General features: G+C 38.4%; 1 protein-coding gene across 2 annotated transcripts in view; it reads right to left on the bottom strand.

The window, feature by feature from the left end:
• The window catches only part of PTPN12 (protein tyrosine phosphatase non-receptor type 12), an 80077-nt gene that overhangs the window by 4231 nt on the left and 51666 nt on the right, over positions 1-24180 (bottom strand). Inside the window, exons 5-16 of one of the 2 annotated variants that reach the window (XM_042468752.1) lie at positions 23679-23717; positions 23083-23154; positions 22311-22370; positions 19918-20060; positions 18912-18978; positions 18513-18590; positions 18279-18377; positions 13465-13550; positions 9129-10102; positions 5690-5767; positions 5168-5259; positions 2973-3003 (exon numbers count right to left, since the gene is read on the bottom strand). In XM_042468752.1, coding sequence (XP_042324686.1) covers positions 2973-3003; positions 5168-5259; positions 5690-5767; positions 9129-10102; positions 13465-13550; positions 18279-18377; positions 18513-18590; positions 18912-18978; positions 19918-20060; positions 22311-22370; positions 23083-23154; positions 23679-23717 — 1819 coding nt within the window. The remainder of the gene's footprint in view (positions 1-2972; positions 3004-5167; positions 5260-5689; positions 5768-9128; positions 10103-13464; positions 13551-18278; positions 18378-18512; positions 18591-18911; positions 18979-19917; positions 20061-22310; positions 22371-23082; positions 23155-23678; positions 23718-24180) is intronic. The other variant, XM_042468753.1, reaches the window with a different exon arrangement.

The following is a 24180-nucleotide window of genomic DNA, read 5'->3' as shown; positions in this document are numbered from 1 at the left end:
CTATCTATAGGCCACTCTGAGAGCCTTTGTGGCTGAAGAGCAGTGTAGAAATACTCTAAACAATAAATAAAAATACACAGTCCTGTCCTGCCAGTTTTTGTCTTTTGTCCACATCTTTGCTCTATGTCATAAGATGTTTTTCAGGAAGAAAAAGAAAGAAACAAAAACATTTCTGGCTTAATGCTGGCAGTGCATCTTGACTGTGTCCAAATGTGTCACACTTAAAGTAAACAAATTATCCTGCGCTTCAGCAAACAAGAAAGGTTTCTCATTTCCTGCAACATTGTAGCCATTGCCATACAGAGGTTAAGTTGACATATCCAGCATACACTTTTGATGTGTAGTGAAAAGACAAAGATTATATAAACCCTGAGCAATGGACAGTGAGTATGTAATCTTCCCAAACCTGGAGACTCTGATTACATTAAGAGCACAGAAGGTGCACAGGAACCGATCACAGAAATAAGTTCCAAGTCAGAAGACTATAAATGTACATATATTTTTTAAACCATGAGATTTTTTTCCAAATAAAATATTAATAAACTTGTCCATATTCGCTAAGGTTAGGGACATAAGACTCCCGTGAATATGGGGAAAAAAATACATATAACAAGGACACCACTCTAGGAATCTCTAGGTCCTCCAGTGCAACTCTGTGGTCAGCATCCGACAGAAACTGACCATAGAACTGCACTAGAGGAGCTACAAATGCCTAGTAGAGTATTCTCTCTAGGAAACTCTAGGTCTTTCTTTCAGTGTAACTTTGAGTTAAAGCTGACCATAGTGTTGCACTGGAAGACCTAGATATTCCTAGGGAGAATGTATTAATCAAATTCATGAAGAATCAAGGTCACAAAGAGGGATGAGTTTGCACTGCAATATAGGTCTAAATTCAATTGCTAGTAATTACTAGAGTAGTCCCACAGAATCAATAGGATTTACATTAAGTGTTGGCTTATTCAGCAGCTCAATAAATGAGTCTAACCCAGTTGGGACTATGAAGTGGTTTTAAACACCGTGGTCTAAATATATCTTGTCCATGTTACTATCTTATGCATTTACAGTTTTTAAATATTTCCACATGCATAGGTGTTACAAATAATTTTGTTGTGTACTTTCAAGCAATTTTCCACAAACCTATCACAGGGTTTTCTGGGGCTGACGGTGTGTGACTCACCCAAGGTCACCCAGTGGATTTCCATGGCAAAGCTGGGACCTGAACCCTTGTTCCAGAGTCACAGTCCAATGCTCAAACCATTGCACTCTGTTACCAACATTACAGTTGAAATATAAGCACTTGCACTGAGAGGTACAAGTGTACACGAGTTGCCTCTGGGCCAAAAAGCCCCAAACAGCAATTCACTATTTTGAATAGACCTGTTCATCCTAATTGATGACAAAGTACCTCTCACACAGACAGCTGCTATTTGTAAAAAAAAAATAAAACTTCAGGGCCAAGCAGCACAAGCATGAGCAGCAGCCAGTCTTGTTTACACACTGCATTGTTCCAATGTTTTCCTTCAGTGAGAGTCCACAGTCCCCACCACACCAAAGCTCTTCCAAAGTCTTAAGGAACCACTCCATGAAGGCAATTTTGGCCTCTCCCCAGCATAAGTAGAAGTACTTTGTTCTCACACACAAGCATGGATCTCAGCTAGTATAGTTAAGGTCAAATTCATAGAATCATAGAGTTGGGAGAGACCACAAGGGCCATCCAGTCCAACCCCTGCCATGCAGGAACTCCCAATCACAGCCTCCCCGACAGATGGCCACCCAGCCTCCGTTTAAAGACCTCTAAGGAAGCAGACTCCACCACACTCTGAGGGAGTGTGCTCCACTGTCGAACAGCCCTTACTGTCAGGAAGTTTCTCCTAATGCTGAGATGGAATGTCTTTTCCTGTAGCTTTCATCCATTGCTCCAGGTCCTAGTCTCTGGAGCAGCAGAAAACAAGCTTGCTCCCTCCTCAATGTGACATACCTTCAAATATTTAAACAGAGCTATCATATCACCTCTTAACCTTCTCTTCTCCAGGCTAAACATCCCCAGCTCCCTAAGTTGTTCCTCATAGGGCACAGTTTCCAGACCCTTCACCATCTTAGTTGCCCTCCTTTGGACACGCTCCAGTTTCTCAACGTCCTTCTTGAATTGTGGAGCCCAGAACTGGACACAATATTCCTGCCCAAAGCAGAATAGAGTGGCACTATTACTTCCCTTGATCTAGACACTATACTTCTATTGATGCAACCTAAAATTTCATTGGCCTTTTTAGCTGCCACATCGCACTGTTGACTCATGTTCAACTTATGGTCTACTTGGACTCCTAGGCCCGTTACAAACAGGCCTTAAAGTACGCGATGAGTGCGTACTAGGGTTAGGAAGGGGCAGTGCTTCCGCACCCCCCTAACCCTAGTACGCGCTCCGCGCATAGAAAATGGCGGCGGCCATTCCACACGGCCGCCGCCATCACTACGTCACGACTGCGCCGCCCTCCAAACGAGGCGGCGCAGTTGTGACGTATTGGGGCCACACCAGGGCGCCTAAGGAGCCCTTTCCGCAACCCCGGAAGGAGCTCCGTTTCGGAGCTCCTTCCTGGCTTTGCGTCGCTGGGCACAGCCTTCAGACGGCTGCGCCAAGCAGCCCCTTTCTCCTTCTCCCTGCCATCGCAGGGTGTCCTTGGGGCTTGGAGCCCCAAGGACACCCCTTTCCAGGCGGCAGGGAAGTGGCGTTTTGCCGCTTCCCCGCGGCCTGGAAAGCGGCAGATCGGGGCCTCAGCGGCTGCCGCTCTGGCTACTGAGGCCCCGATCCGGCGGGGAAACAGGCGGGTGCAGGCCGCCACTTTTCGGTGGTCTGTAACCCGCCCTAGATACCTTTCACATGTAATCTTGTTCAGCCAGGTGTCCCCCTGAACATAAAAGTAACTTGATAAGTAAGAAAATTGTATAGTCTCCTAAATTAAAAATAAACTGCTTACCAAGCTGTGCAGGCCCAGCAACTTTCAATCCCTGAAATAAGATATTTTTAAATAATTAATACAAAACAGGTTTTTAAGTCAATGAAAGAATTCTCAATCAAAATGATACAGACAAATACTGGCATACCTCAGGTAACAAACCCTCTGAGAAAGAAGCCTCTTTTTACAAAATCTTTATACCCCACTACCTTTCTTCCTTGTCCTCTATCTAGCAAGAAAGCGAGAAGTGTTTTTAACAGCATGGGTACTGAGAGGATGGTGAAGGAGGGCTGAGGAGAAAGCACAGACTTTCAGAAGCAACTTAAGCAGAGAAACTACTGTTCTCTCTGTGAGAGTTGACTTCAGTGTCACCCACCACTACTGCTTCAGCCCAGTAGCTGGTCTTATATACACAAATTTTGTGTGTGTGTGCACACACACACAAATACAATCTAGATGAAGAAATTAAAATGAAGAATTACCATATCTAGGACCAAACATTGACCAAAATGAAGACTGCAGTCAAGAAATAAGAAGGCTAGGAATGGGAAGGGCAGCTATGAAAAAACTGGAGAAGATACTGAAGAGCAAAGACATACAACTGAGCACTAAAGTCAAAATCATTCAGGCCACTGTATTCCCAATTATCATGTATGGATGTGAGAGCTGGATAGTGAAGGAAGCAGATGGAAAGAAAACCAACTTATTTCAAATGTGGTGCTGGAGAAGAGTACTTAGGATACCATGGATAGCCAAGAAGACAAAGAAATGGGTTCTTGAACAGATCAGACCAGGACTCTCCTTGGAAGCAAAGATGATCAAGTTGAGACTATTGTACTTTGGCCACATAATGAGAAGTACAGATCACTAGAAATAAACAATAATGCAAGGAAAGGTATAGGTAGAAGAAAGAGAGGAAGACCACAAACCAGATGGATAGACTCAATCAGGGGGGCTGTGGACAAGGGCTTGCAGGATCTGGGCAGGGCAGTGGAGGACAGGGATTCTTGGAGATGTCTCATCCACAGGGTTGCCATGAGTTGGAACTGACTCTAGGGTAGGTAACAACAACAACTAAAAGGTTTCTGTTAAAAAAAAGTTATGCCCAGACACTCATCAACTTTGTTAACTGAGGTATGCCCACACACATGCACACATTACATGACCTAAAGACATTATGTTTTCCTGCTAACAACCAGAGGAGGCAAACGTAATAATTGTGGAAGTCTCCATTCATGATTGAGAACTTACTTCATTTTTCATCTACATATCAGATTAACAATTCAACCTGGTTACCAAAATATACATTCCCAGTGATTGGGCGGCATATAAATAAAACCTATTATTATTATTATTATTATTATTATTATTACTACTACTACTACTACTACTACTACTACACAATAATGTTATGTTACTTCATATACACAATAATCTTTTGTTGCTTCCAAATCACTGTCAGCTTTACAGAGATCTTTTGTGTACTGCTGGAACTGTATCAGATACCTTTTGGTGGTATCTTTTGGTTATCTCTGCCGTTATGTATCATACTTCTTTCCAACCAGAATGTCCAGCCACTTCCAATACACTGTATTGGGAATCAGTCAATACATAAACCACGCATGTGGTCTGGAATGTGAACATGTAATCTCAGGTCTAGCCAATGTAAACCCTATGTACTATTAAAGCAGAGAGCATCTTGAATTTATGCCATCACTTACTGCCCCCATTACTCACTGCATCTCACTCTTTCACCCCAAAATGCTCAAGACATCTGAATATTTCAGTATTGTGGTGGCTCCATGAAAAGCAGTGAAACCAGAGGATATTTCCTGGTATAAAATGAACAGACAACACCTCTCTGCTAAATTTTACATATACAGTGATTCAAATGTGTTCTCTAACAAGGCTTGTTAGGGCAGGTGGTCACTTGTCACCAAATACTAAAAAGAAACGTAAAAGAAAATTCTGCTCCATCACCCACCCACCCCTTATTCGAGCCTCAACTCTGTGATTCACATCCTAGAACACACAGGTTGATACAGAGAAAAGCAATTCCTTCCATTTTAAGGTTTCATAAAGAGACACAAACTATTTGTACTGATTCAAAATTCAAGCAATAGCCTGGGGAACTGTCACATAAAATGAGACTATATGTTATTTTATTAATATGCTGTGAGTGTTGTCTCTGTTCCTTTGAACTCTTCCATACTTACTGTACATTTTGGTTGTTCCAAAGTTTTGTCATCTTGTAACAAACTCCATTCAGCAGATCTTGGAAGGATAACAGCTTTGGGTAAAGTCGTAACTATGAGAAACCAGTTTAAAATAAAATATTTGTAGATATGTGATTATATCCAACTCAATATAAATAAGTGATTAGTAAAGACAATTGGTAATTATAACTTAGAAAAAAATACACAGTGGCTCTTTTTTCCAGTTTTAAGGCACCAGTAAAAAATAAAATAATGAGCAACAGCATATTCAGACCAGAGTCCTCCAAAAATACAGGACAGTACTGTGGTAGATACACATATAGTTCTACATACTGAAGCTGTGGGAAGTCTTTGTTACAGGCAAACATATTAATTACAAGCTTGATATATAAGGCAAAGCACTAATGAAATAACCAGAACTGAATGACTATCTAAATATGCGTTGCTGCAAACATTATCCAGTTTCGCCCCAAATGCCCCATTTAATATACAAGTTTGATCCATATATCTTGTGAAACTCACGCTGCTCACTTGCAAGCACAAGAGATTCTGGAGTTCTTTCTGGCAGAGGAGGAGAAGAGTCTTCAGCAGCACCTGCATCTAAATACACACAAAATAATGGGCAAGGAGAACCACCTCCCTTTTAAAAGCATTTTCAGGAGCATCTAAATTCTTAAATAATAGGAAGAAGAAATCTAGTAACAAATTTTAGACTAACTGGTCTAATTCGGCATGCACTTTTGTCGATGCTAATCCATTCTTTCGGAGCAACTGATGGAGCACAGTATTACAACCCAGGTAATATTGTAATATTGCACTCCATCAGTACACTGGGAGAACTGGATTAATATGCACAAAAATGAAATTTAGTCTCAAAGGTGCTACTAGATTCATTCTTCTTATCTTTTTGTGCTGTAACAGATTAACAGGGCTAAATGTAAATAATAAGCCATTTGCAGTAAATGTTTTTTTATGATTCTGATTATTATGGGAACAGAACTCTGGGCTCTTTGAATGTATCTGTGCTGAGTTAACTCCAAATGTCCACTTGCAATATGCAACAACCACAAATGACCAAGAACTATAAAAAACAAGTTCCTGTACCATATGAAATCCTAATTCTCCCACTGAGCTTGCCTGTCTGATAAAGCTACTATTCTAATATGGTTAAAAACTGTTATTTGATTTGAAAGTATATTTAACTTAGACTTTCTTCATATTTTTAAAAGACTCACAGAAGAAAAAATAGTAATTCCAACCACTACTGTAGGTCCTACTTCAGTACATGTCATATTACCTAACAGAATGCTAGTTCTTTTGACTCTTAGTGGACTGAACTTGCCTGCCTCTACTCTAACCATTACTACCAAGACATTGGTGGATAAGACTGCTTTATGTAGAGAGAAACTGATCATTAGTCAATAAGAATTTTAAAGCACACAATTTATCAGATCTATATTTAACTTAGTAAAATACAATATGTATATATTTGCCTCAATCCCTCTTTGATAAGGAATCTAGTGCAAACAGAAATGACAATATCATTGGATAGAATTATAAATCTTGGAGATCTTCACCAATACTAACTAATCTAGTGCTCTGAAGTGTTCTATTCAGGAAAACAGCTCCTTCTAAGATACAATAGTCACCTGCTCACATATATTGCTCATATGAGTAATTCATATGAGTGAAATGCTCCTTAGTGGTACCACCCTAACAGGAACTGGCTTTTTGCAATTTCTAGGCAAAAGAAAGCAAGGGAAGGAGAGTGAGAGTAATCATCTGCTTGCATTGTCTGCTTTGTTATACAGAACCAATAGGCACTTCACTCGTTTCCAAAGTGGTGTGCAGAATGGAGTTGTGTACGCAACTAAGAGATTCTCTGACTCAAGCAGATTAGCCAACCTTCTATAAACTTTGCGATAACAGAATGAAATTTGATACACAGCTATTTATATTCCTAAAAGGTCTGGATTTGTGGGCTCTGTTCATTTACCCATTTTCCAAAATGGCCACCAAATGCCACTTCACCTTTAAAGAAAAAATGTATTTGATGCTACACAACATGAGCACCATAATATTCTCATTCAGATAGTTGATACAGATGTTATAATTCTCTCTCTCTCTCTCTCTCTCTCTCTATATATATATATATATATATATATATATATTTACACAAGGACTATAATGGAAGGGAGATCAATGGAAGGGAATGAGCCATGCCGGGCAACTGGAAGGCGTTTTTGGTACACCATGACATGACACTTTGTGTATGGCCACAATGCATGTTTCCCACTCTGACATTATGTGACACTTGTCAGTCTTAGTAAGAATATGTGTCACAGAATAAACATTTATATTACTAAAGATATGTTCAGAACCCAGTATTACATCAAAATATGTGTGTCCTTCCACTGAAAAAGTTGTAAATCCTTCTGTGTTACCTAACTAATGCCAGTACTAATACATATACATCTGATGAAGTGGACTCCCAAGTCTACAAAAACCTGTGCTAGAAATTTACTTTTATTTTTTCAGTCTCAAAGGTGTCACAGGATTCCTTTATATCTATTTACGCTAAGACAGACTAGCCTGGCTATTTCTTTTGAATACTTTAGGATAGAAATTGTTTGCAAATGAGAACAACATGGAGTTACTTCCACTTGCAAGGACAACTTTGGAGAGACATGTTAAGGGGACCATCTTGCAAGGATCTCCTGTGTGGAGACAGGTAATTTTACTGAGACAAGAATTTCCAGCACCAACTAAATAGAGTTGAACCAAAACTCAAAAAGGCATTTATGAGTCACTTAGGACAACTGCCTGAAGCAGCTGACATCTGCCAAGCTATCCTGCAATTACAAAAAGGAATGTAAGAAGTAACACAAGTACAAAACAGACTGAACTTCCACCCTACAATGTTTTGTGGTTTATGTGTGTCTGTGTGAAGGAGAATATTTTCAGCAGTGACATATGTTAAGCTTTAATAATCAACTGAAATTTGGCCAAGGATACTACTATTGTTTTTATTTTAACTAAACTTGTTTAACCAACAAATATTTAAAGACAATAAATTCTAGAGTTAATACAACTGGACCACAACAAAATCATCTATATTGCTTCACCTTCGTTTTATCCACTTGAATCCTTCCTGTTCTTCAGAAATCCATTGTTATTCATTACATTACTACTTCCATGCATCTTCATTTTCATGGCTGAGTGGGATTTAAACCTGGAGGAGCCTATTAAAACCACTATAAAGCTGCAGTTCCAGACTGGCTGGAAATACATACTGGAGTACTATTAGGGACTGGTGGAACATTAAATTTGGGCAGTCTTACATCTATCTGTGTGAAAGTGCAACACTGCCACCACCCTAACAAGGTGAGCTGTATAATGGTTTCTATTTCTATAGAATCGGTGCACTTCTTAGCTATGCAGAAGCATATTAACTACCAAATTACATTTTAATCCAAAAAACAGCCCCAACAAGGATCCATCAGCTTCCAGAATGTAACAGGTAAGTGTTACAGGTAGAGGAATGGGGAGTAGACTGGATTGCTCAAGTCTCCAACGTACACCCATGCATCCCAATTCGCGGGGGATCAGATCGCTCCGCGAATTGGAAATATTGCAGATATTCAAGCCCCATTAGTTATAATAGTAGTGTGCTCCTGCGTGTGCGCCATTTTGTCCCTCCTTGCTTGCTGTCCACAGAGGACCAAAGCTGTGGACTTCGTCTGTGAACAGGGAGGGACAAGTGTAATTTATAACAACTAAGTATTCTGGAAGTGGAAGACTGGGGGATAGGGTACACAAGAATAGAAACTTAGTACAAACTCTCTTCAAAAACTACTAGCCCTTATTGCTCAAGAAGAAATATAGGGAAAGGAAAGATCACACTTCACTCTAAACACTAGGAATTTATTTGCAAAACTATGTAAGTAAAATCATATCTTACCTTTATCAACTCTAGAATGTCTTGTGATTGGATTATCCTGTCTTGCAATGGACATTGGCAATACTTTTCTACAGGAAATGTTTTCTGCATTGGCAGCTGCAGAAACTGTGGTACTCGCAGTTGAAACATTAGACGTGCTTTGTGTCACAGATCCATCCAGGTTTTTTTCATCTGTATCAGAATCATCAGAATGTAGAGGATTTGTAAAACAAAGTGGAGCTCTAACTGAAAGCATGCTACTGTGATGATTGGTTGATTCAACGGAAGGGAGATCAGTTTGAAACTGTTCATTCGGTGCTATCAACAGATTTTTAACACCATGACACAGAGCAGCTGAAGATGTATCCCCTAGTACTGGTTCTGGCTGTATGTTGTTAGTTCCTTGTAACGACCATGTTGCATGCGCTTTTTCTTTAAGGGGCAAACAATCTGGTCTTTGCAGAGCATCAGTACCTACTACACACTGACATCCTTCTGAAAATGTTGCAGATTTATTAATTGGCTGCACATTGCATTCTATACAAGAGTTTTTTAAGGTATCTGTAGACGCATCTCCTGATCCTAGCTCCTGCAGCTTAGCAGTCTTATCTACTGCACAAGGTGAACCAGTTTTAATTTTAATTGCATGTCCTCGATTCAAAAGGGTGTTGCCATCAAAGCTCCTAGGCCCCTCTTGAAGAGGTACCTTTTTAATTTCAAAACTCAAGTTGCACTCCAGCTTTTTCTCTGCATGTTCAGAGATTTCATTCTTCCCTGGATCTTCTATTGATTTATTGTAGTTTTCATTGAGGTCAGTTGGATGTTCTGAAGAAACCATGTGCAATACAGGCTTTGGGTGGTATCTATCATTGTCCTGCCACACTGTTGTAACAGTTGGATAGGCTGAAGGAGGTGATGGTGTCAGAATGGGTGGTACTGGATGAGGCTCTGGTGGCTGAAGAATTTCTTCTTTCACATCTCCTTCTACAAGGCAACTGAAGAATAATTATTGCATGAGTACTTCATAATTAAAGATATCAAAGCATTATAAACATGTTACTAATCTAGTACAGGCACAAGGAAATAAGCTCTAGACCCTGCAGAATACAGTCACAATCACAGACATGTTTTAGACATAAAGGCTGCCGTTTTTATGTCTAAAGGTCAGGTATACTTTGGCAAATAATTGCAAGAACTTTAACTCTCCTCCCACAACATCCTGATTTTTTTATATCAAATGTATAAATAAAAGTCAAACCAGAAACATATTGAGGATTAAGAAATCATTTTTTCCAGATTGAAAAAGTCATCTTCTAATCACTGAAACCCATTATTTTGAGTTTATATTCTATAATAAAGCCTACACTGATGTTAATTTTAGTTTTGCAAGCAGTCAAGAAAATCGTGCCCTCTTGTGGCCAAATCTGGGGAAAGTGTGTTGGGAGCATAAGTATCAAGCTCACAAAAGCCAATTGCAGACTGCATCAGTTTCTGGCAAGTTTTAGGAAATATCCAAGTGCCATTCTGATGTTAATTCTTTCGGAAAGGATAGCATTCATGCAAAACTGAATAACAGGAATATCTGAAAAGTCTCCATATGACATCATTTCAGCATATTACTTCATAAGATTTCTACAATATTTTTCATTGAGTCATAATGAAATAATTATTTATCTTTCAAGTGGACCCATGCTGTGATACCTTTAATATGAACTGGTTTATTTTAACATAAACTTTCATGGAGCTTTCATTCCAAAATAAACCAGTTAATCTGAAGGGTATCACAAAGACATTTTTTCATTTTGTTTTCTTCCCTTGCTCTCCATCTTTTTATACTGATATAGATCAACAGTTATCAATTTGTAAATAAAGTGCAAGGGAACCATTAAGGAACAATAACTCGAAAATTAACTTTAGCAAATCTGTGCAAGTTAAATCTACAAAACAACTCTATAACAGAATGCACTTTCCAAATTTTATGGTCAGAAGTCATGGTATGTTAACTTACACACCATACTAGAACACAGAAGTCACAAAGCATTGGAAATATGGGCAACAAATATATTATGTAAGAATGATAACTGCATCTGCTTACCTTCCTCCCCACCCCCCACCAACTCTATTTGCACATTACACTATATATATCATTATTTTAAAGTGCAAATTCCCATGACTGTACAGTACTGTCAGAAATATATGAAGGTAATAACAGAATAAATGATACCAAGTTCCACTGCAGTCTCTTCTAAACAAAACTTTCCATCATAATGAAAAAGCATATACAAAGGCCAAGAAAAATGACATTGTGGGCTAGAGATCAAATTCCACAAAGTCTCAGACAATCCACAAGAAACTAAAAAAGGACTGATTCAAGGAAGGGAGCACAAATAGCCAGCTACCACAACCAAATACCTCAAGTTGCTTCAGGTGGAAAGTAGAATAATTTATATTAACTTTTTTTAACCTATTGGGGGAAGTGTGATACATGAGATAGGATAATCTGAGATTGTCAGTACAACTTTAAATTCACAGCAATCCACTGCTGTTAGATGGGGGCATGATGTCAGATATTCAATACATCCCCTACATTCAACTAGGTAGAAAGAATCCAAAATAGGAAGTCAAAGGCTTTCATGGTCACCATCCACAGTTTTTTGTGGGTTTTTTGGGCTATGTGGCCATGTTCTAGAAGAGTTTCTTCCTGACGTTTCGCCAGTATCTGTGGCTGGCATCTTCAAAGAAAGATGCTGGTGAAACGTCAGGAAGAAACTCTTCTAGAACATGGCCACATAGCCCAAAAAACCCACAAAAAAGAATCCAAAATAGTTTTGAATCCTTCCTTATCATTAATATGGAGTTTTACTGTATTCTTCAGCATCAAAAGCTTGTTCAATCACAGGTGAGAGAAGGCTACGATTTGATCACCTTATTATTAGCACTACAACAGGATGGGAAACATATGGGATTCCAGATATTTTTTATTGCAACTCCCATCAGTCCAAGCCAGCATCAGGATAATTGGCACTATAGCTCCTAATATGGAAAGTCACACATTGCATCCCTGACATTTTCAGATGTGATGAGTAGAATCTAAAACTGAATTAATGACTGATTCAGACAACCTGTTAAAGATCCATTTCCACATAACTAGCTGTTATGTGACCTGTAGCCCTACTGAAGAAATGCATGAGGTGGGATGTTCTAACCAGCTCTGTCAAATTCCCACCTTCCATACAAAGCAGGACAAACATGTGCACTCATGAGATGAATACTCTTTATATAGGTTCCTCCCACATGATTTTGGAACACTGCAGGTGTAAAATTCTAAAGTACTTGAGGTACTACAGAAGTATGCCAGTTTTGTTGCTGCAGAGATTTACTTTCCAAGGACAGTGATTGTGTGAGTGGGAAAGGGAAAAGTGACTACTGAGCCTTGCTCTCCTGCTCATCAAGTGACCTGAACAAAGCTTAGGAAATCAAATGCATCCATCAAATGGTGGAAATCACATGGCGTCACGGTGAGTCCCAGTCACCCCACTCTTTATTTCAAGTGACAGCACAATGGGTTTTATATCCCACTGCTGCCACCAAATTGTGAAGACCACTTTATTCCCCACCACTAAGTTTCTTCGATGACAGAACTCTGGGTCTTTTCATCCCACCGCTGCCACTTAATAGTCATGAGCACCTATATTTTTAACACAGTTTTTCTTATTAATTTGTGGCCCTGCCACCTCTTTGTGACTGTCACTTTACCCTCAAAATATGCTTTGAATTGTTAGTAGCACGGTAAGCATTCAGGTTTCAGATGAGTCTTTCTTGAACAACAATAAAACTTTATTTAAACAGTTTTAACAATGGTTCATGTATTGAGATGTTTTATATACGTGTTATGGTTTCTTTTATATTCTCTCTCTAGAAAAAATTGGTTACTTTCACTTAAAACTAATACAGTCTTTGTATTATGTTCCGTTCTCAAACAGATCTCTACCCTAGGCAACCAGGCTAACTAAATTCCACAAGATATCCCACTCCAATAACTCTCTTTCTCAGAGTTCTGGACCTATACTGGTAGGGAGAGTCCCTTACTTTTGGACCCTACCCCTAACCATCTCTGTCTCATACTTGAACCCTCACTACAACTGTCTCTTTCTGGACTTCACTGAAACCCTATCTAACTTCCAACTGTCCTAACAGACTTTTTATCAGCTTCAGCCTTTGATTTGATTGACTGCCTCCAGCTCACATTATATTGGCTGTTGCTAAGGCTCCCCCTATTATGCCATCTCTCCATATATGGGTCCATTCAAAATTGTTTTCAAGGAATTATCAAAACCATTCTTTGCTTCAGGAGTACCTGCGAGTTCGAGGTGGCTTTGGTGGAGGAGAATCCTGTTTCTCAAGGTCTGCAGAACTGTCAGTATTCTCTGTGTTAACCTCATTCTGTCAAGAAAATTAAATCCCAGTTTTATTCAATTAAAGTGTTTTATTCAAAATTTAAAACCTATGTCCACAGAAAGCTAACCCCCCACCCAAAAAAAAAACACTTTTAGAAACAGAATGAAGATACAGGATAACTTAGGCATTACTACATTAATTACACAGGTTTCCATTTTAATAGACATTTTTACAAGCATGATTGTTAGTAGGAATCCAAAATTAATCTCTAAAAATAATAATTCCAAAATAAAGTATTTCACTATCTAAATATTTTCAATTTTTCTGGGGAAAAGCGAAAATACTAGGCGGGGAATTCTGAACCTGCCCCCATCCTGTCTTCCCCCATCTCTGACCAAGTGCGATTAAACCAGATTTTTATATAAGGGAAATGAGGTGAAAAAATGTTTCAACATTTCAATACTAAGTATAATAATGAAGTAATGACAAGCTATATGCCTGCTAGGCAAATGTCTTTAAACATGGCAGATAAAAGAGTGCAGACAAGCTTTTCAAAAGCCGTAAGAGGAAGAGAAATAATGATTAACTACACAAACGCGGCAATATATAAATTGGCTGTAAAAGATGACTCATCATTTGGTTCTGGGAAAAGATTTCATTTTAAGATGAAATATGCTATTTCAAAACAATAACCAGAGAATTTGGAGGAAGAATACAAGGGCAATGACAACAGATCAAGTTGTGAAGAGCAAGGAAGGGCTAAAGAAAAAAGGAAGGGCTAAAGAGCCAAGAGCAGACTGCTGGAGACCTATGAATATAAGTCCAGGCCTTAAATCATTTAATAAGATTAAAAGCAGTGATCTATTGAACTGGCCAAATGCACCACATACTCTCACCCCATTCAGCATATTGTATATACACAATGTTGCCATTACAAAACATTGGCAGAAATGCACTTATGGCTGAAGGGTAAGTGTTTAACTGCTTACAGGCAAATGTTTACTCATGCTACCTGCAACATCACCATTCCTTTTACATTAAAGTACTTGTGGAAGAGACCAGTGCATTTCCAATTGTGTACCCAATTAATGAACCAAATGTTATAGCTACTGAACATTTGGATTAAGACATTAGCTTCTGGCACTCAAGACACAAGGGGCAGTGAGGGAGAAGAACCGCAGGCATTTGTAATGCATGTTACAAAGATGAGCTCATCCACTATGGGAAAGAACAGATGGTGGTCTTAAGAGGAAAACCCCTTGCCTTTCTAAATCAGATTGTCTTCAGCCAACTTATTGCCTATTTGACTAGACAAATGTTGTTCTGTTGTATTCCGATAGTTATAGTTAAGACAGATTTTACTCTGGTGACAAAGATATTATGTAGTGCACTAGAGCTTGATCTATTAATTTTCAAAAGCTGATTGTGTGCTTCTGTCATCAGCTGATACTTATGAACCACAACATGGATTATTAAAAAAAATTGTCCAGTAGCACCAAAGTCATGTTCTGGCTAACAACTATGGCTAGATTATAGTGAAAACAAAGAGAGAGCAAACAGTAACCTTGACAAGAAAATACATGGAACTTTCACACACATTCTGTGTTGGAGCATCCACCTTAGGAATCTGAAAGGAATTCAAAATTTCCCCACTAAATAGCCAACTAAATTATAAAACATGTGGTCGCCTAAGTCAGTAATATGTCAGTGTATAACTGTTACACTGGGTAGGAAATTCTTTGGGTGTAAAGAGACTTCACTGGAAAAAGTACAGGGAAGAAGGAAGAGGAGTGCTAAGTAAGCCCACCTGCAAGTGCTAGGCTTCACGCATCACTTTCTTATCCAATTGGGAATGGTACACACTCGAATCCTCATTGGTATCTCCAATTACTGACTAGAAATAACAGCAGGGAATATTTTCTACACTAGAATCCAGAGGTTGGGCTCAGAAGAAAGCCTTCATGGGCCAGATCCACCACCTCTATGGGCAGGTTAGAATTAGGGCTAGCAGCTCTTCCCAAACCCAATTTATACCTTACCAAAACCTTAGGACTACATTTTTATCTAGCACTTAAAATGTAAGGTTTTTTCTAAAAGGCTTATTAGCGTGTATTAAAAGTGGTGTATTAAAAATTAGAACTCATTATCAGTAAGGTTTGTTCTGGTTTAAGAAAACATAATCCAGACTATTATTGCAATTCTATCTCATCTTCCAAACAGAGATGAGGCTCAGGTCTACAATAACTGAATTATGAGGCAACCATATATTCCAAACCAAAGAAATCCCTTAATAACTACATAAAGTAAAGATGTGATCCTAACTGGCATCAATCCTGTTCTTTAATATTTAAAAAAAATGACAGGAAAAGATCCAGTGGTGTCATTGTGTGAGTGTGGGGGGTACGGCCTGCACATGCTGGCACCCCAGATGAGGGGTGACACCCAATCAAGCCCTCCTCTAGCTGTGGTGAAGGCGCTAGTGTACCCCTTGTGCTTTGTCACCAATCTGGCTTTCTCCCTGAGGAGGGAGCCAAGGCAGTGGCAAGGGCAGTAAGTGAGCAAGGCAGTGTGAGAGGAGGGGAGGGCAGGCCACCCCCCCTCAGCAACCCCATGCACACACCAGGTGACACCAAGCCTGGTGATGCTACTGCAGAGATCCCCCCACGCACACACCAGGTGACAGCAAGCCTAGTGATGCTACTGCAGAGAGCCCCCCACGCACACACCAGGTGACAGCAAGCCTAGTAATGCTACTGCAGAGAGCACCCCACACACACACCAGGTGACAGCAAGTCTAGTGATGCTACTGCAGAGAGCCCCCCACGCACACACCAGGTGACAGCAAGCCTGGTGACGGCACTTAAGAGCCATTCAGTTTGGCTGGGCTTATTAGTCATATCATATTTATATTTATGTATTAAACTGACAGCATTCAGGACTGCACACAACAATAGGTGAACACACTAGCCACTGTCAAACTAGTGAAAGGATTCTATGATTCAGCTCTCTCCTGGACTTAGAATGGCATCAACATCCCACTGATGCCAGCATAACACATAAGAAAATTCCTTAATTTCAATGTTCGACATTTACTTTCCAGAACACAGTCTGTCAGAAGCCATATAAGAACTATTTAATGTGGTAACTAATGTGCTTGAGGTTACATTTCTTGGATTAGTCAGTTATTTGAGCAATATATTGGGCAACATATTTTCAAGTTGTGGCTTTCTAGAAATGAAATGTGTCTAGGAAACTGAAGAAGCACTGGTGATACAGGATAGACAAGAAAACACTTACTTCACAATTTCAGTTAGATCAATATATAACTTTGATATTAGTCTAGTTCAAGGGTGGGAATCATGCAGTTCTCCATATGTTGTTGCTGTTGAGCACCTTCAAATTATTTCCAGCTTATGGCAACCCTAAAGCAACTCTATCACAAAGCTTTCTTGGCACAATTTGTTCAAAAGGAGTTTGCCTTTGCTTTCTGCTGAGGCTGAGAGAGTGTGTACTGCAAAGTCAGTTCCAGAAAAAACTCACTAAGAGGTTGTGTGGTCCAAATCTTTGTGGTCTCATTTAAGGCTAGTCTTTCCTGTGTTATTGCCTTCAATTTATGGCAACCTTATCCTCCAATACACACACACACACAAACATACACAAATATTGTGAGGTTTGCCATTGGCTTCTTCTAAGGTAAAAAGTGTGTAACTTGCTCAAAAACACCCATGGGTTTTCTGTGGATGAGCAGTGATTCAATCCCTGAGAGTCCTAGCCCAACTTTCAAAGCTCTATACCATGCTGCCTCTCCAAAGTTAAGTCATACAAATATCAAAACTATAAACTGTCATAGGAACCCCTTATATCACATTGTGCTAATTTTCACGTGAGGATCCCAAAGGCAGTCTCTATATAAATACTCTGCATGCATTAGGGCTTCCCCTTCCCATTGCACCTCCTCACACAAGAGTGAAAGTCATGGAGGGAAAACCCTCTTTTATAGCATAATTGTCCAGAAATATTTCACAAAACTTACTTGCAATTTATTTTTATTTTAAGCACTAGTCTAGCATGTGACCAATTGACAGTAATTAGTGACAGCATGATATAATCTATAAGAGTCTACCTTCTTCTTGAGTTAGAATTCCTTCCCTGCCTTCACAGTATCCAAAGAGAAGCTTCTGACAAATCCAGAATCCAACAGACTGAGATTCATCATGACATACAGTGAGCGCTGTTGGTTTTTATGACAATGATGCAATTAATTAATTCCAGTTTTAGGTCCATATTTTAAAGGAACTATCTAAAATCCTGAACCCTGTCCCCAATCAGGTTCAAACTAAGACCTGGATTGGATTCAGTGGCCCAATGACATGGGACCCACCACTAAAAACAGGAGAAAATTGTACCACCTTCCTTTCACATAACTGCTGCAGGCAAGAAAGTATTTTCTGCTCACAGGCTTACAGGACTGGGGGTGAGACAAGAACAAAAAAAAGAGTTTCTAACCAATGAAACCAATGCTAAAGCCTTAAGAGAAACTATCAAAGTGTATCAGTAAAAGAATTTTGTGAACTGAAGTTACTAGAAATATAGGAATTCTAATGAGAAGAGCTCCCAAGTGGTAACAAACTCATACAAAGAAGAATAATCTTTAATTCCTGATCATCACTAAACAAATAAGACATACAGAACAAAAGCAATGCAACTCCAAAGAAATGCTACTATTTTAAAATATACTTAAGGTGTTAAAAAAAAACCCCAACCAAAACATACCAAGCCATCTGCAATTTTCCAATTTGCACAACTCTCATATTTTTGTAGTTGCTTTTCAAACAACTGTGCTATGGCTCGATGAACAAGTTCATACTGTTCCTATGTACAAGATAAAGACAAAGGTTAACATTGAGATACACACATCATTTCAGAAAGGCTATTTTACCCAAGCAATCATGCCACAGTCATATATAGTGGTTTGGTTTATTTTTATTTTTACAAAGGCAATATTACCTTCGTTTGTACTGCAGAATGCCTCTGTGTCCTCATTTCTTGTATTAAACTAAACACATTGAACTCCTCTGGTATTTTCTGTGATAGAAAAGAGCAAAACGTTTTCTGTGGAAATACTTTGTTTCAAACGTTATCTATTCAGCTTTCAGTATCTGCAGATGCTACATTTCTATTGTAATTTTGCACTTTAAGAACTGGAAGCACAAAAAAAGTCACTGCATTATCCCCAGGAAAAGTAAATGAAAAAGGGTACTAGTTCACTTAAATCTCATTTTCAAATTATTCTCAATTTTCCACATGGACTACAGCTCCATTACTCTACTATAAAATCTCTGCTTTAATCACTGCCATAAGATGACCTAGTTTTTCAGCATTTAGATTGCTATAAACCCTCCTTACCCCAGCTTTCAACAAATTCCATGTATAATCTATGGCACAGATGGCTCCTGTTCTTCCACACCCTGCGCTAAAGGGGGGGAAAGAAAAGCACAATTATGGAAAAGCAGATTGAAAACTCTACATTTTTGTTTATACATACTGAATACTTAACAGGAAGTATTAATTTTAGAAGACATTTTAATAAATAATATTTTTAAAAGAAATATTACTATAATTCTGAATTACTATCAATAATAATGTCATAATAAGCAGACTCATGTTAACAAAAGCACTAATTTCCAATCAGGAAAGCTGTTTAAACAATATGGTGAAGATTTTGTCTATTTTATGTATAGTACATGAACTACATACAGGACATTCTATAAAAATGAACCCAAGATAATGCATTTAATTGACACCCTGCAACTTTGCATTTTATTCCATGAGCAAACATCAGATGCAGTAGGGAGCAAAAATAATTTTAATATATAGCATCCAAAATGTTTTCAAAGAGGCTAGTCACAGAACTCAGAATATTATGATATTTAGCCATTATAAACTTGTTTCAAACCAGATTTCACTAACATGTTCCTTCTCTTGCCAAGAACTTTGGGCAATTTACTGTCATGACACTTTGAGATGTATCTTAAAGGTTAGGATCCCACTGTATTGCCAAAAGAATTATTATCTAGATGATCCGTGGCAAATAGGAAGAGGTGAAGTCACAAAAACGGAAGCTGTGCATTATGATAGACACATTCTCAACTAAAAGTCTAGCTAGAAACAAAAGGATTTTTTCAGAGAAAATAATGTTGACAGCATACATTGGGATGTTCTGGTTCTGATTCCTATCATAAGTTATCTCTAGGTCTCAGGACAGATAATGATTTTGAACAGGTATTTTATGCTCTCAATTCTAGAGTTATACAGACACAGAAACTGCAAGTGCTGAAAGTTATCCAAATAATACTTTCTAGGATCTCCAATTTAAAGTTCTGTAGTAACAATCACCCAGAAATTTTAATACCTGCAATGTATACAAATAGGAACATCTTCATGCTCTTGATATTCTCTCATTAAACTAATCATGTCCAGAATAGAATCAAAAGATGAAGGAACATCATGGTCAGGCCAATTAACATAATGAAATTGATATACCCGACGTGTTTCCTAAAGGAAAAGAAGAAGTATTACACATTTGAAGATTGTATTTTCAAAACCTCCATTTTTGGCAACAGATCAGAACTAAAGCAAAGAACATCATAAAAAAGATAAAATAAAACCACTGAAATACTGTTTGCACTACTTCACGCAAATGCACAGACACGTCCATATTGTTATGCTTCAATAGGCAACCACACTACATTAGTGATTATACAGAACAGGCCTATATGTCTATTCTTTCACTAGGAATTTAGCATTATCATAATTTAAATTTTTAACTACAGTGTTTAATTGTGTTTGTGTGGTGCTGTTTGCCTTCAAGTCATTTACAATTTATGGAGACCCTAAGGTGAACTTATCATAGGGTTTTCTTGGCAAGTATCTTCAGAGGGGGTTTGCCATTGCCATCCTCTAAGGCTGAAAGGCTATGACTTGCCCAAGGTCATCCAGTAGGTTTTCATGGCTAAGTAGGGATTTGAACTCTGCTTTCCAGAGTCATAGTCCAGTGCTCAAACTACTACACCACACTACAATATAACATTATACAGTACTTGTAACAAATTAATACAAGGACAAATGCTTCATGCAGCTCCACCAAAAGAAAACAAATAGCCTAATATGATTCACACAATTTCTGTGTGATTCAGACAAATTCTGAGGGTGAAGAACCCCATACCACCAGCCCTGAAAATCCACTGAGGGCCACTCACAAACAGTGCCATACCACCAAATTTCAGAGCATTTCCAACTAAAAGGAAGTGTGGGGGTCACATGAGCCTTGTTTCTGAAGATAATGCTGGGAAGCTTCTAGAGGGGTAACTGTCTTCAAAACAGAGCATACTATTTTAAAATGGAAGTGTTCCAGGAAAGGGTTATTTTGCAGGTAAACCAGTAAGATTTGGAAAGAAAGGGGTTTAAGTAACATGCCAGCAATAAAGCAATATAGAGAGGTACACAAAAATGGTCAAGGGGCCCATGGAGCCCACAGACTGCATATTGCTCAACTGGTAAAAGCCAATGTCCTATAAATATTACTTAAATGAAAAAGACATTCAGCCAGCCTATTTGACTTTTACACATATATCCTAGTCTATACAGGATACTGTTCAAAAAGTCAATCACAACAGATTATAGACAGACACATGTTACATCATTCAAATTTGGTACAAATTGTGAAGAATTTAGGAACAGGTTTTGCTTCCCAAGAATCACAGCTTAATTTTAAGGATGAGAAACATCTTGCAAAATTATGAAGTAAAACCTGTCAACAAAAACAGTCTAAGTTCATCCCAGATGCAAACGATTCAGTCAGTTTATAAAAATAAACCTAAAGTGAGTCTGAAAAGGGCATTAAAATGGCTCACAGCGTTTGAAGCAGCACTTAAATCCCACAAATTAGCAAGTGAAGGAGTGTCATCTGAAAGTCATGATTACTCAGCAAAAGCCAGATGGCTAAGGAAACCCATTTTGTGTTTTCTGGATATTAGTTTTTCATTAGGGTTGACAGCTGTACATATAGCCCTGGCCTTGCCTACTCAATAGCTTGTTCACTAATTTTACACTGCTCCCTGGTTTTATTCCCAGTGCTATCACAGTGGCTATTCTAACAATCTACCCCAATGGTGGACACCCAAATTTTTACTTTAGCAGTGTAAAATAGATATGTTCTTTGTTTCCATGGATAAAAGCTGTTATATAGGAATGGCAAACAGTCTCTCTTATGACAGGTTCACATTAGGTTTGCTATAAGTCAGAAACGACTTGAAGGCACAAAACAACAACAACAAATGGGAATATTCTAGCTATCAAGGCAATGACCGTATATAACACAAGCAGGGAAAGAGTGCCTCGCCAAACTATACTAGACTTCACCCCTCATCAACCTTTTCCAGTGCAGCCAATAATGACCATGGGAGCTGCAATCCAACAACACCTGATGGCCTCATGTTCTCCAACTCTGCTTGTGTTTCATCTTATTTGTCATTCTCCACCTGAAAAGAAGCTTAAAATCATGGTGACAATGACAGGGGAAATGTCAAGAGGGCTATGATACAGTAGAATTTCCTAGCCAGCTACTTGCCACAGGGCAATTGCAATTCAATCTCTATGTTATCCCAAGCTCAACAACTTCATGGATTTAAAAGCAGATATTTGGCAGCTGATGCACCACCGCTACCATCACTTCATCAACAGGCTCTCAAAATAACAAATGTATCATGTTTGATTTGGGTAGAGGACACCACTTTATCTACTTACATTCTGAAATTTGAATAACAAAGTTCTAATATAGTAGTCAGTTCTGACTTGCTCAGCTTCCTAAACAAAAAGGAATTATTTGTCAACAGATAGGAACTTCACAAAATTCAACTTTAATACTGTAATATTATAATACTGTAATATTCATTCATCCTGGTACCAAAACAAGCCAAAGCTTGTAACTTTAGCTAGGGAGAGGAGAAGGACAAGTCAGAGTGATGGGTTCAGATGCCACAATAAACAAGCCATGGATGGCAATTCTGTGGTTTCTTTAACTAGTCCTGCCTGTAATGTGAACAATCAGGCAACGTAAGTTAAAAGTGTGATTATTTAAAAATAGAAATGAAAGCTTCCAATCTCCTTCTGGCAACCAGGCTGAAAGGACAGGGTACAAGCCCAAAGTTCACCAATGTAACGAAAACATAATCCAGTTGCCTAGGTTTAATATGTTATAGCTTCAATGTGAGACCTCCAGTTAACTCTTTTCTTTCAAAATTCAGGCATTCATAACATGAAATAAAATTTCAGTGCAGCATCATTGAGGCTTGCTAGTCATCTCAAAATCAAAATTTTACAACTCTACTCATGCTGTTCTTTGATTTCTTCATTGCAAAGTACTTCTACATTTCTTCAACACTACAGAAACTCAAAAAGTACTGCAAATAAGCAACATGTGATCTTGTGCAGAAATTGAGAGGACTGTTTTGTTCTGAAGCACCAATTACAAGTTTAAGGATTATCTGTAATAAATCACCACTGACAAAATACTCACACAAGAAATATGAAATGGTCCAAAAGTAATGCCTTCTTCCCCATACAGAGGCCAGTAACGTTCACATTTTTTCTGTTACCCAAAAAAAATGCAATTTTAGAATCAACAAACCCATATATTTATAAATATATGAAAGAAGATGGATTGATAGTTCTATCATTAATCCTCGCTAGCTCTCTCAAATTTTTAGACATTTCAGTAGGCAATCTCATTTCATTAGATATACAATCTACCCCTGGAGGCTCCCATTTCGCTCTTGAGATTTTATACTAAAGCTCCTTAGCATGTACTCCAACTCACCCTGCTGCCAGTATATTTAGCAGACCTACCCACTGTGAAATTCTAGAGTATTTTAAAGTGTTTTTAAATGTTTTTAAAACATCTTTTGCTGCTATTGTTTTTATAATACCTCCCTACACATCGTACTATGAAGGTTATGCAAGAAAACGTGTGCTTTTTCATTAACACTAATAAATGCCATTTTATTTATTGTAATATTGGGACCATCTAAAAATAGAAGTTTGAATTTAACTCCGTTCGCACCTATAGTATTATTGACTTTGACAAATAAGCAAATCAATACTATTTATACATACCCTTCCCATTTCAAACTCTCGACAAGCCATTACAATAATCTGGAACCAAAAAAAGAAAGAAAGAAAAGAAATCGTACAAAGCTTCCAAAAACTTTGTGCAATTATACCTTTGCATATGTAAATTCATTACTGATTTCTGATCACAGGTGTAAAATGTACTACAGCTTAATATACCATATATACTCGACTATAAGTCGACCTCGTGAAAAGGTTGAGGGCAGGTTTGGGGGCCAAAATTATGGATTTTGATATGACTCATGGAAGTCAAGAGGAAAACTTAGGGGTGTGTAACAAAGAACGCAAAGGGTGAAGCAAAGGAAAACAATGCCAGAAAACTTACAAAATTCCAGCAGGCATAACTGTTTGTGCTCATACTAAAGGCTTCATGGATGAGAAAATATAAAGGGGTTGAATGCTTCCAAAACAGATGACACTCTTGCCTTTCAGCAGAGGTTGGTTCCTTTTTTACACTGACCTGGGGATAAGCCGACTCGGCTTTTGG

Source organism: Sceloporus undulatus, chromosome 5, assembly GCF_019175285.1.
Source record: "Sceloporus undulatus isolate JIND9_A2432 ecotype Alabama chromosome 5, SceUnd_v1.1, whole genome shotgun sequence".
In the NCBI taxonomy this organism is placed as follows: Eukaryota; Metazoa; Chordata; class Lepidosauria; order Squamata; family Phrynosomatidae; genus Sceloporus; species Sceloporus undulatus.
The sequence above is the reverse complement of the archived record's forward strand: the minus strand, read 5'-3'. Positions and strand labels throughout refer to the sequence as shown.